Genomic DNA, 11277 nt, shown 5'->3' with positions numbered 1-11277 from the left:
CACTTGGCACCCACTCCCGGTCCTGCCCCCGCTTGCTCCAGGCACCCCAGATCTGTGGTGGGTGCTGAGCCCCTGGTGCACCCCCAGTTTCCCCACCACAGTGGGGACCCCTCAGATCAGCCCCCATGGGGAACAGGAGGCTCCAGGCAGGGCTGCTGCAGCCTGGACAGCCTCCCTGCCCCAGAAAGGCCCCAGGAGCAGATGGGGCTCAGCTAGAGCTGGCTGGGACCCTGAGCCCCCCATGCTGCCGTGCTCCTGGAGCTGGCCCTGCCTCCAGCCCTGGCCTCAGGACCTTGGTCTGGGACAGATGTGACCCACAGAGCCCCTGGCCTGACATCGGGCTGCAGGTGGCTCCAGAGTGGCAGGGAAAGCACAGAAAGCTGAGGCTTGGCTGCAATCCCTGCTCAGCCCTTCCATCGAGGGTGGGTGTCCAAGTGCTTTGTGCCTGCTCCTGATGCAGCACCCAGAGCATTCAGGGTGACTCCCGAGCCACCTGATAGCTCCTAAAACCTGTCCCCATCAGCAGCAGGAGCACACCTGTGCTCTGCTCAGCCCCAGCCAGGCAGTGCATGCTCAGAGCTGGGAGCAGACTCCTGCCTGGAGCATCTCAGCAGGGTGAGCCCCACGGGAGCCGAGGCGGGCAGAGGGGCAGGGCAGGGAGAGGGGGCTGCCCACGACGCTCCAGCTGCTCTGTGCTGCTCTCCAGGCTCCAGCAGGCTCCACGCCGGGGTGGCACCCAGCCACAGTGCCCAGGAGCGGGGGAGGGACCCGGAGCTTTCTCTTCCAGCCACAGACATCAAGGCAGCATCCGTGTTTAATGTCGGAACAGCAGAACACAGCGCTCACAGCCTGTGGGGTCTCCACCCTGAGGGGCACCGTGCCCCCGGCCCTCCTGCACACGCTCAGCGTCCCCGGCCCGCTCTGGCTCTGTCACAGCCCCGGGGACGCTGCCCCCGGCCCGAGCCCGCGGGCAGCTGGGGCTGCACGTCTGGCCCCCGGCGCCTCGGCCCCGTCACTGCCGCTGCCACACGTAGGTCTGGATGGAGTTGGCCGGAGCCACGACTGCCAGGAGGCCCACGGTGTCTGCCAGCCCAAAGGTGATGTCCTGGGGGGACCTGCGGGGTGACAGCAGGGCGGTCACACCTGCAGCACCTGCACAGGGCCCAGCAGGATGGGGTCCCATACAGGGGTGGCAGGATGGGGGTCACACATAGGGGTGATGGGACAGGGGTCCCACATGGGGGTGGCAGGACCGGGATCCCACATGGGGCTGGCAGGATGGGGATGCCATACAGGAGTGGCAGGACCGGGATCCCACATGGGGCTGGCAGGATGGGGGTGCCATACAGGGGTGGCAGGTGGGGGTCCCACACAGGGCTGGCAGGATGGGGGTCCCACACAGGAGTGATGGGACAAGGGTCCTACACAGAGGTGGCAGCTTGGGCGTCCCACACGGGGGTGGCAGGACGAGGGTCCCACATAAAGCAGGCAGGATGGGGGTCCCTCATAAGGCTAATGGGACAGGGGTTCCACACAGGGCTGGCAGGATGGGATCCTACACAAGGCTGGCAGGACAGGGGTCCCTCACAGGGGTGGCAGGACAGGGGTCACACACAGGGGTGGCAGGACGGGGGTCCCACACAGGGGGGCCAGGCTGCATCACCCACCGGTTCAGAACCACCACAACCACAGCCCCGTCGGGGCGCAGGAAAGCCGTGTACTCCAGCGCTGTCTTCTTGGACTCTCTGGAGGCAACGAGCCCCACACGCTGGGAGCCCTCGGGGATGAATTTACTGAACAGACAAATGAGAAACAACCTCAGGGAGACCCCAGAAGAGCTCCTCTCGAGCCAAATTTGCCTTGCTTCTCTCAGGACAAGGCAGCTTAGCACATGTTGTGGGCTCCAACCCACCTGAAGTGCCCCATGTGGTAGAACATGGGCTGCTTGTAGAAGATGCCTTCACTGCTGTCCACGATGATGGGGCTGTCCACATAGTTCTTGACCCAGTTAGGGCCCCCCTCCAGATCCAGGGCCAGATTCCAGTCAGTCCAGCCGGCCACAAAGTGGTTCAGATTCTGCAACAGGACAGCTCAGAGGCCTGCCCAGCACCAACAACCCTCCCCAGGGCCAGCACGCAGGGGCCTCACCGTCAGGATGCTGTGGCTGTATTGGTTGCCCCGCTCCCAGCAGCCCAGAATCACATCCCGCTCCCAGAAATGGGCCCCGATGCACGCCTCCGTGGCCAGGATAAAGTAGTCAGGGAAGAGCTCATGAGTGGGCAGCACTGTGTCCTGTATGGGGCCAATGAAGTCCAGGTACCAGTGGATGCCGATGCCATGGACGTAGCGAGCTGCCTGCTCATCCTCCAGGACCTGGCAGGGAGAAGAGTCAATCCCATGGGGCACAGAGGCCCAGCCCTCCACAGGCAGAGCACCCAAGCCCCCCACAGGACAGGGGTTCTTCCCAGGGTCACCACACTCACCACTCTGGCCCAGTGTGGCAGGTGGAGCCGGTTGTCATCCAGGATGATGAGCTGGACGTGGCGGTGGGAGCTGTTGGCCAGTGCTGGGCCCAGGTCCCGAGCAATGAAGTCCCTCTGCTGCTCAGCTGTGAAACCCAGGCACTGGAAGGGGTAGTTGTTGATCAGCCCTGCCGTGGGCTCGTTCTCTGCTGTCACTGCCCAGAATGTCACATTGTGCTTGGCGTATTCATCCAGGAACCTGGCGTGGGGGGAAGGGGTGAGCCGTGAGGAGTCCCCAGCGCCACCACTGAGAGGCCCCCGGGTATCTCCCTGGCCCCAGCAGTTCCTCACCGTACAAAGTAGTTGGCCCAGGTCTTGTGGTACTTGTCCCCTGCCTGCCCCTTCAGTGTCCCCTTCCCCACGTAGGACTCGCTGGTCTTCAGCCAGGTGGGGGAGGTCCAGGGGCTGGCGTACAGCGACAGTGGCCGCTTGCTCATGGCCGAGGCTCGGTGAAGGAGGGGGATCTGCAGGAGGAGGTGGAGGGGCCAGCTCAGCTCAGCCCCCGTGACCCTCCACCCTCCCCTGCTCCCTCCCACCGCTCACCTTCAGCTTGGTGTCCTCGTCCCGCAGGGCGAAGTGGGTGAGCTCGTAGTCGTAGGGGACGTCATCATAGGTGTAGGCATGGAGGGAGAAGTCACAGCTGGCCATGGGGAGCCGGATGAGGTTGTACTCCAGCCCTGCCAGCACAGCGGGACACGAGGTGTCCATGATGTCCATACTCCCTGTCACCATCCCACCTGTGTCCCCCACGTCCTACCCTCCTCAGAGAAGTAGGAGCGCAGCAGGTGATCCTGTGCTCTTTCCGGCAGGGATAAGATGTTGATGGCGGCTGCGTCGGTGATGGAGCCACCAAAACCCTTCACCCTCTGGAAGCGCTGCGTCGTGTCCAGCCTGAGGACAACATCTGCAGGGAGGGGAGCCCAGCATGATGGCGGGTTGCTGCAGGGTCCATCCCATCCCTGCCGGCCGCGGCAGTACCTGGGGCGCAGAGTTTGTGCTGGAATTTCCCCTCGCTCCGCTCCAGCCGCTTGCCGGCCTTGCTGCTCTCGTACTTGACGTAGTAGCCGGCGGCTGGCAGGACCAGGGGGTCCAGCGTGTCACAGTAGGTGGCATTGCAGACACAGACCATGGCATCACGGCCGAAGTACTTGGGGCTGCAGGGCCGGGCGCCTGGGGGACACGGAGGGTGGTGGGGGCAGCCTCAGGGACGTGTCCCTGCCAGCTCTCCCGCCTGCTCCGGGGGTGACGCCATTGCCCCCGTGCTCCACACGCCGGCACCTCCCGGGCACCGAGCCCCACGCTGCCCACGGACCCCCAGACAACTCCCGGGCATCCCCGGCCACGGACTCCAAAGGTATTCCCAGCTCCTCCCCTCCCCTTCCGGGCCGCCCCGGGACCCCCATCCCCGGGCCCACCGCGTATCCCGGGTCTCCCTCGCTCACCTGCGGCCCGGTGCACGGCCAGCAGCACCGGCATCAGCCGCCAGCACAGGGCACCGACTGCCCCCATGGCCCCGCCGCTCCCGGTGCGCTCGGAGCCGGCCCGGCAGCACGGGCTCCGCCGCCGGCCTTGCCTTTAAGGGAGCCCGGGCAGCTCGTCCCGCCCACACCCGGTGCAGGAGCGGCACCGACTCTGGGCGGGCTTGGCCTCGGCCCTTCCCCCGCTCCGGTTCTGGCTCCACGAACCGGGAGAACCGCGTGGGAACGGGGTCGCTTCCCCCCGACCCGTCCCCGAGAAGAGCAGCCAGTTCCAGTCCTGGTTCCGGTGCCGGTCTCTGGGCCGGTGCCGGTTCCGTTCCCGGTTTCGGTCCCCGCTGCCTCCCCAGGCCCCGACGGCACCGGTCGCCCCGTCCCGCGGAGCCGCTACAGGGAAACCGGGACCCGGCACCCCGTGACCGGTCAGCTGACCGCCCGCCCCGCCCCGTTCGGCCCCGCCCGCCCCGTGACACCGGCCCCGTGGGCGGCGGCGACCACCTTTATTCGGTCTCTAGCGAGGGGCAGCGGCCGCGGGACCGGCCCCGCAGCGCGGCCCGGGCGCAGCCGGGCGGGGAGGAACGGGCACGGCCAGCACCGGGACCGGCACCGAACGGGGCGGAGGGCCTGGAGAGGAGACGGGCACGAGAGACAGAGCAAGGGACAGGCATGGCAGTTCCGGGGTACGCTGGCACAGGAGGCCAGGGACCGGGCCAGCACAAGGGACAGGCAAGGTCGTCCTGGACCGAGGATCAAGCCAGCATAGCCAGCCAAAGGGACACGGCAAAGGACAGCATGGCCAGGGCAGGGGACAGGCACGGCCGGCACAGGGGACACACGGCCATGCCAGGCTACAGGCACGGCTGGCACAGGGGACAAGGGATGGCCAGTGTGTGGGTCAGGCACAGCCACAACATGGGACAGGGCAGGGGACAGGCGTGGCCATCCCAGGGAATAGGCACAGCTGGCACAAGGGACAGGGCAAGGGACAGGCATGTCCAGAAGAAGGAATAGGGCAAGGAACAGGCATAACCATCCCAGACAGGCAGGGGACAGGCACAGCTGTCCCAGCCCCCCACAGACACTCCAGGGGACCAGCCCCGAACCCCAGCCCTGCTTGGGGAAGGGGCCCGGCCGAACCCCCGGGGCAGCAGTGCAGGGCCCAGCCCCACCGGGGCAGCAGCAGCAATGTCCAAGCAATGTCCAGGGCTGAGCCCAGAGCAGGATTCCCTCCCCAGGGAGGAGGGTCCCTGCCCGGCCCCAGGGCTGAGCCCAGAGCAGGATTCCCCCCCAGGGAGGAGGGTCCCTGCCCGGCCGTGCCCTCAGAGCGCGCTCTCCTTGCAGGCCCCGCTGAGGCTCCGCGGGCGGCCGTGCTCCAGGCGGCGCGAGGACAGGAGCCGCCGCAGGGACGAGGTGGAGCTCAGGTCCCCGCAGCTCTGCAGGTGGATCCCTTCGTGGGGCCGCTCTGCACCTGGCCAGGCACTCCAGGGAACCTGCAAACCATGGGGACGGGCTGCAGCCACAGGGATGGCAGCCCTGGCCGTGACACCCCTGCCCATGGTACCCCTGCCCTTGGCACCCCTGCCCATGACAGCCCTGCCCATGGCATCCCTGCCCGTGCACCCCTGCCCATGGTACCCCTGTCTGTGACACTCCTGCCCATGGCACCCCTGCCCGTGGCACCCCTGCCCGTGGCACCCCTGTCTGTGCCACCCCTGTCCGTGGCACCCATGTCCATGGCACCCCTGTCTGTGCCACCCCTGTCCCTGGCACCCCTGTCTGTGCCACCCTCCCGTGCTCACCCCCCTGTGCTCAATCCCCCCCACACTTCAGCACAGCCAGGCAGCACACGGGGCAGGAGGACAGAGGTGACAGGGATGGCAGAGGCGTGCATCACGCGCCCACACTGGCATTTGGGACAGGTTGGTTCCCGTCAAGGCCTCCCGGGCTGCGCAAGGACTCCTGTAAAGCTGAGCTGTGGGGATGTCCCAGCAGCTGCCTCCAGGTGCAGTGACTCAGGGGCAAAGCCAAAGCCATTGCAACAGGAATGATTTTCCCAGCTGTGGCTCCAGTGGGGATCAAGGAAAAGGAGCTGCCCCCCAGGAAGGGCTGGGCAAGGACAGTGCTGCAGGAAGAACGCTCTGCCTGCAGCCAGGGTGCCCACACAATGGGGGTGCAGCAGGGGAAGGGAAACAATGGAAGGGCCAGGGTGGAGGTGTTGATGAGGAGAGAAGGGAGGGGAGCATGGATGAGAGTTCTCTGGGAAGGAGGAGTTGCCCATCCCTTGTAGCTTCCAGAACCCACCTGTTTGTGCCCATGGAAGCTGTGCCCAGACACCTCCATGCTGCGCTTGGGTCTCTGCAGGAACCTGGCCACCAGCCCACGGGTGCCCCGGTAGCCCTTGAGGTCCCCCAGGGAGCGGGTGGCTGTCTTTGACAGCTGCTGTGGCACCTTCTTGGAGGGTGGCAGCTTGTTCTTCCCCACAGAGCCAGCCCGGAGCAGCGGCGGGGAGTCACAGTGGGAACGGTGGAGCAGGCAGGCCTCGGAGCACAGCCCTGTGGAGAGGTGCTGTCACACTCAGGACACTGCTCTGACAGTCCTGTCCTTGTCATCAGAACAGGGACACTGCCCTGATGGACCTGACCCATTGTCAGACCCAGGACACTGCTCTGATGGACCTGTCCCCATTGTCAGACCCAGGACACTGCTCTGACAGTCCTGTCCTCGTCATCAGACCTAGGACACTGCTCTGACAGGCACAGGACACTGCTCTGACAGTCCTGTCCTCATCATCAGACACAGGACACTGCCCTGATGGACCTGTCCCCAACTGTCAGACCCCAGGACACTGCTCCGATGGGTCCATCCTCACCATCAGACCTGGGACACTGTTCTGACAGGCACAGGATCTGCTCTGATGGACTTGTCCCCACTGTCAGATCCAGGATACTGTTCTGATGGACCTGTCCCCATTGTCAGACTCAGGACACTGCTCTGACAGGCACAGGACACTGCCCTGATGGACCTGTCCCCATTGTCAGACTGCTCTGATGGATCCATCCCCATCATCAGACCTGGGACACTGCTATGATGGACCTGTCCCCACTGTCACACCCCAGGACGCTGCTCCCAGCAGACCTATCCTCAGAGCCCTGGGGTCCTGCTGTGTCCCATCCCCAGTCAGCAGGAGCACTCCCACCACTGGTCCCCACTGTCCCAGCCCCAGCAGGGTGAGTTCAATCCCCAGAGGGCTACAGACACCCCCCACGCCCCCTTTCTCTCCCAGTACACCCCAGTGCCCTGACCTGTATCAGCGGAGGAGTCAGACACGGTGTCCTCCAGTGCTTTGGTATAAAGTACTTCCCTGAAATCTGCTGGGAGCAGAGAGAGCCCTCAGGCCTGGGCAGGCAGCCGTGCACACCCCAGGCAGCAGAACCCTGCAGCACCCCTGCTCCCAGCCCAGCAGAGCTCCCCTGCTCACCCCGTTCCGTCCCAGACTGGCTCTAATCCCACCTGGCCGCACAAAACCGCAGCCAAACCTTGCGGCACATCCCGGCCGCACTGCACAGACGCTGCTGCCACACTCCCATCCCATCCCATCCCATCCCATCCCATCCCATCCCATCCCATCCCATCCCATCCCATCCCATCCCATCCCGGACGTCATTGTCACCTACCAGCACGGCCGGCCATGGGGACGCCGGGGTCACTGTGGGACCTCAGCAGCGGGCGCGGGGCCAGCCCCGGGGCTGGGGACGAAGGGCACGAGGTCTCGCTGTTGCGCCGGGGGCGGCCGGCGGTGGCGGTGTCCGTGTGGCGGCCACCCCCGCGTCCCTGCAGCGAGGAGCCCTTGTCCTTGAGGCGCACCTCGGGGAAGCAGGGCCCGGCACAGCGCACCGGCCCCACCAGCCGGTTGCAGCTGTGGGTGACGGCTCCCCCCACCAGGACGCCGCCGTCGGGGCCGGGCTCCGCGGTGGAGCAGGAATAGGAGCGCTCGCCCCGCACGCGGGGCTGGGGCATCTCCTCGAAGGGGCCCTGCAGGGCCAGCGTGGGGCTGCGGGCGTGGTGGCTGCACTGCACGCAGTCCACGCTCAGGCAGTAATCGGCGCGGCTGCGCTGGATGGAGCGGAACAGGACGTAATCCACGGAGCGCATGGAGCCCTGCAGCTCCAGCAGGCACGAGTCCTCCGAGGGGCTGCTGTCCCCGGGGATGTCCATGATCTCGGACATGATCAGGGACCCGCTGTCCATGGAGACTGCGAGAGGAGAGGACGGGCACGGCTGAGGAGCTGCTGGAAGAGGCGGACGTGCCCGGGGGGAGGAGCACTCACCTTCCCCGCTGAGCACGATGGAGGGGACGCGGTCGCAGGTGCAGGCGTGGGAGCCCTCTGTCAGCTGTGAGTCGAACAGGGTGGCCTGTGGGGCAGCAGGCACAGAGCTCAGCTGAGCTGGAGCCCATCCTGCCCAGCCTGCCCTGCCCACAGCCCCACAGCCCCCACCTGGCTGTCTCCCCGCAGCCCCATCACAGTCTCGTATGATGGGGGGAAATCGGTTGGGTAGAGGGGCACGGGGCTGTCCATGGAGCCATTGTAGGTGATGCTGTGGAGGCAAGAGCAGAAAAGCCACTCTGGGTGGGACAAGCCCAGCCTGGGGGCACACAGACCCCCCTGTCCTACCAGCCTCGCTCCCAGCTGGTACCTCTGTGCATCCGTCTCAGAGCTGCAGGTGTACTCAGGTGGGTAGTAGGGGGGAGGTGGCACTGGAGGCACAAACTCCTCGAAGTCCATCATGCTCTGCAGGAAGGTGTCAGGTGGGGACGTACATTCCAATGTCACAGAGCTCGAGCGCTGTGGGACCAGCTGCAGGGAGAGGGGACAAGGGAGAGCTGAGACCTCCTGCCCTGAGATCCAGCGAGGGATGTGCATCCTGGGCTTTAATCTGCACCTGGCTGGTACCCGAGGGACCACCCCAGCCTGGGACTGCTGCTCCTGGGCCAGAGCTGGCACTCACCACATGGACGATGTCAAGGGAGAAGATCTGGATGCAGCAGACGACAGCAGAGAGCATGCAGATGATGGTGGAGAAGATGGTCAAGCCACAGACACTGAAGAGGAGATCCTGGGGAGCAGTGGGGTGAGCTGCAGAGCCCGCCGAGCATGGCCGGGGGTGCGGCCGCTTCCCAGGGAGCCCTTGCATCCCCCTGCTCCTCCACCTTGAGTGCCACACGGATGCTCCGGCAGTTGGCGTTGGGGAACATGGTCAGCTGCTCGCTCTGCTGGCTGCAGGAGGCGGGCGGGGGCTCCGAGCGGGCCTGGCAGCAGACACACGTGTCCCTCTCCTGGCGACAAGAAACACTGCGAGGAAGCTCTGGATGCCGTGCGATCCCCTGAGAGCCACCAGCACATCCCACCAGCTCCCCAGAGCCCCCCACAGCCAGCAATGAGCCCGGGGGTCCCTGCTCGGCCTCACCCTCTCGCAGGCCTCCAGGGTCTTCACCAGCTGCGCGTTCTGGCACGACAGGATGGAGCCGGCGAGGCTCAGCATGACGCCCAGCACCGAGAGCAGCGTGAAGAAGGCGATCTGCAGCGGGAGGAGAGGGGCTGCCGGCGGAGCAGGGAGCCGGCAGAGCACCCGGGGGCACGGGGGTTTGCTCGGCCTCCCCATCCTGGGCTCCCCCGCCTGCGGAAGGGTGTCCCCCCAACACCTACCACCAGGGTGAGCGGCCGCTTCCAGGAGACGATGCCGACCAGCCCGGACAGTGCCAGCTGCAGGTGCACAAGCCCCGGGGTGAGCACAGGGAGAAGGCTCTGTTAGGCAGAGGGGCCAGAGCAGCCCCTGCCCACGGGCAGAGCCCCCTGGTCCCTGCAGGCCTGGAGCCAGCCCGGGAGCAGTGGGGCTGTAGGAGCAGCCCTGGCGCCACGAGATGGGAGAAACTGCTGATTCAGGGCCTGGGGACTGCGGGCTGCTCTGGCTGGGCAGCAAACCCAGGCCAGCATCCGTGCTGCAGGGTCACCACGGGGGACCCCGGGTGCTGCCCCCACCCCAATACCCAGCAGACAGAGCAGAGCCCCCATCGCCACCCTGTCCCTGCCCTGTGGTCACAATGGTGCCCCCACACCCCTCCCTGCCCGTGGCTGCGGACCCCAGACATTCCCCCGCACCCCCCGGGGGTCCCCATCCCTCACAGAGTCACCCTGGGGGAGCCCTTGGGATTCTCCCACAATGCACCGCGGCAGGAACGGGCAGAGGGTGGGGGAGCAGTGGGGCTGCCCTCCCCTGGGACCGGCGGCGGGCTCGGTCCCGGGGGGGCAGCGCAGCCCCCTCCCCGCGCCGCCTCGGCCCCGCACTCACCGAGAAGCCGGCCCAGGACGGGCAGGAGTGCCGGATTTTGGTGGAGGGGGTGATGGTGGCCGCCACCAGGCTGAAGGTGACGATGAGGACGCCCAGGATGGCTTGCACGAGAGCCAGGACCAGCAGGACCTGCAGCCAGGTGCGCTGGAGGCGGAGGTGGGTGAGGCTGCGGGAGCTGCGGCCGGTCAGCGAGCGGCTGGAGTCCGTGGGGGAGGGCATGGCCGCGGCGGGCGGCGGCTCGGGGCCGGCCCCGGAGCCCCGGGGCAGGCGGCGGCACCGCGCCAGGACCGCGGGGAGCAGGAGCAGCCGCTCTGCGGGAACGGGCCGGGCTCCACCTTTCGGCCTTGCCGGAGGATGCTGACGGCGGCTCTTCCCTGCCCCGGGCGGGGGGGGCTCGGGCAGCGCCCACGGCCACGCGGAGCCGGGGCCGCCTGAAGCTCCGCGGAGAACAGAACCGGCCTAGAAGCGCCGGCCGGACACGGAGCGCGGCGCCGGGACCGCCGCCTCCTCCCTGGCCGTCGGTGGAGCGCCGGGCCCCCGCCGGGAGCTCATCCCGCCCCGCGGGGTCCGAGAGCCGCCGCCCGGGACGCGGCCCCCGGGGCAGCGGCAGCAGGCGGGAGCCGCGCTCCGGACCGGAGCATCCTCCGCGGGCGGCGGCGGGCGCAGGGCCGGGTCCCGGTACCGGTAGGGGCGGGCGGCTACCGGCGGTCCGTCCGCCCCGCGCCCCGCAGCCCCGGCGCCGCGCGGAGCGGCGGGCGGGGACGCCGGAGCGGCGGGAGGCTGCGGCCGAGCATCGCCGCCGCCGCGCCCTCCGGGAGCGCCCGGGGCCGCAGCTGGAGGCGGGCGGGCGGCGGAGCGCCGGGAGCGGCGGGGACGGTCCCCACAGGCCGGCGGGGCTTGGCCGCGCCCGCTCCGGGGCCGCCCCTGTGCGG

General features: G+C 67.6%; 2 protein-coding genes across 3 annotated transcripts; both read right to left on the bottom strand.

The window, feature by feature from the left end:
- Positions 1–796: 796 nt before the first annotated feature.
- On the bottom strand, positions 797–4383 carry GBA1 (glucosylceramidase beta 1). The gene is made up of 10 exons (XM_066567907.1): positions 3965–4383; positions 3501–3692; positions 3280–3426; positions 3066–3199; positions 2814–2986; positions 2484–2721; positions 2149–2373; positions 1913–2076; positions 1668–1793; positions 797–1115 (listed from the first exon to the last, which is right to left on the bottom strand). Exons 1-10 carry the CDS (start codon positions 4029–4031, stop codon positions 1013–1015), a joined length of 1569 nt encoding a protein of 522 aa, XP_066424004.1. The 5' UTR covers positions 4032–4383; the 3' UTR covers positions 797–1012.
- A 97-nt stretch (positions 4384–4480) lies between these two features.
- On the bottom strand, positions 4481–10861 carry ENTREP3 (endosomal transmembrane epsin interactor 3). 2 transcript variants are annotated; one of them, XM_066567903.1, is made up of 12 exons: positions 10346–10861; positions 9703–9759; positions 9464–9574; positions 9207–9332; positions 9005–9112; positions 8693–8853; positions 8494–8593; positions 8326–8410; positions 7672–8250; positions 7300–7368; positions 6299–6549; positions 4481–5487 (listed from the first exon to the last, which is right to left on the bottom strand). In XM_066567903.1, the coding sequence occupies exons 1-12, from the start codon at positions 10562–10564 to the stop codon at positions 5317–5319; spliced, it is 2037 nt and encodes a 678-aa protein (XP_066424000.1). In that variant the 5' UTR covers positions 10565–10861; the 3' UTR covers positions 4481–5316. The 2 variants fall into 2 exon arrangements, with proteins under 2 accessions (XP_066424000.1, XP_066424001.1); XM_066567904.1 differs by having other exon boundaries at positions 7300–7365; positions 10346–10860.
- Between the last annotated feature and the right edge of the window lie 416 nt (positions 10862–11277).

The sequence above is a fragment of the Molothrus aeneus genome, chromosome 31 (genome assembly GCF_037042795.1).
Source record: "Molothrus aeneus isolate 106 chromosome 31, BPBGC_Maene_1.0, whole genome shotgun sequence".
NCBI lineage: Eukaryota > Metazoa > Chordata > Aves > Passeriformes > Icteridae > Molothrus > Molothrus aeneus.
The sequence above is the reverse complement of the archived record's forward strand: the minus strand, read 5'-3'. Positions and strand labels throughout refer to the sequence as shown.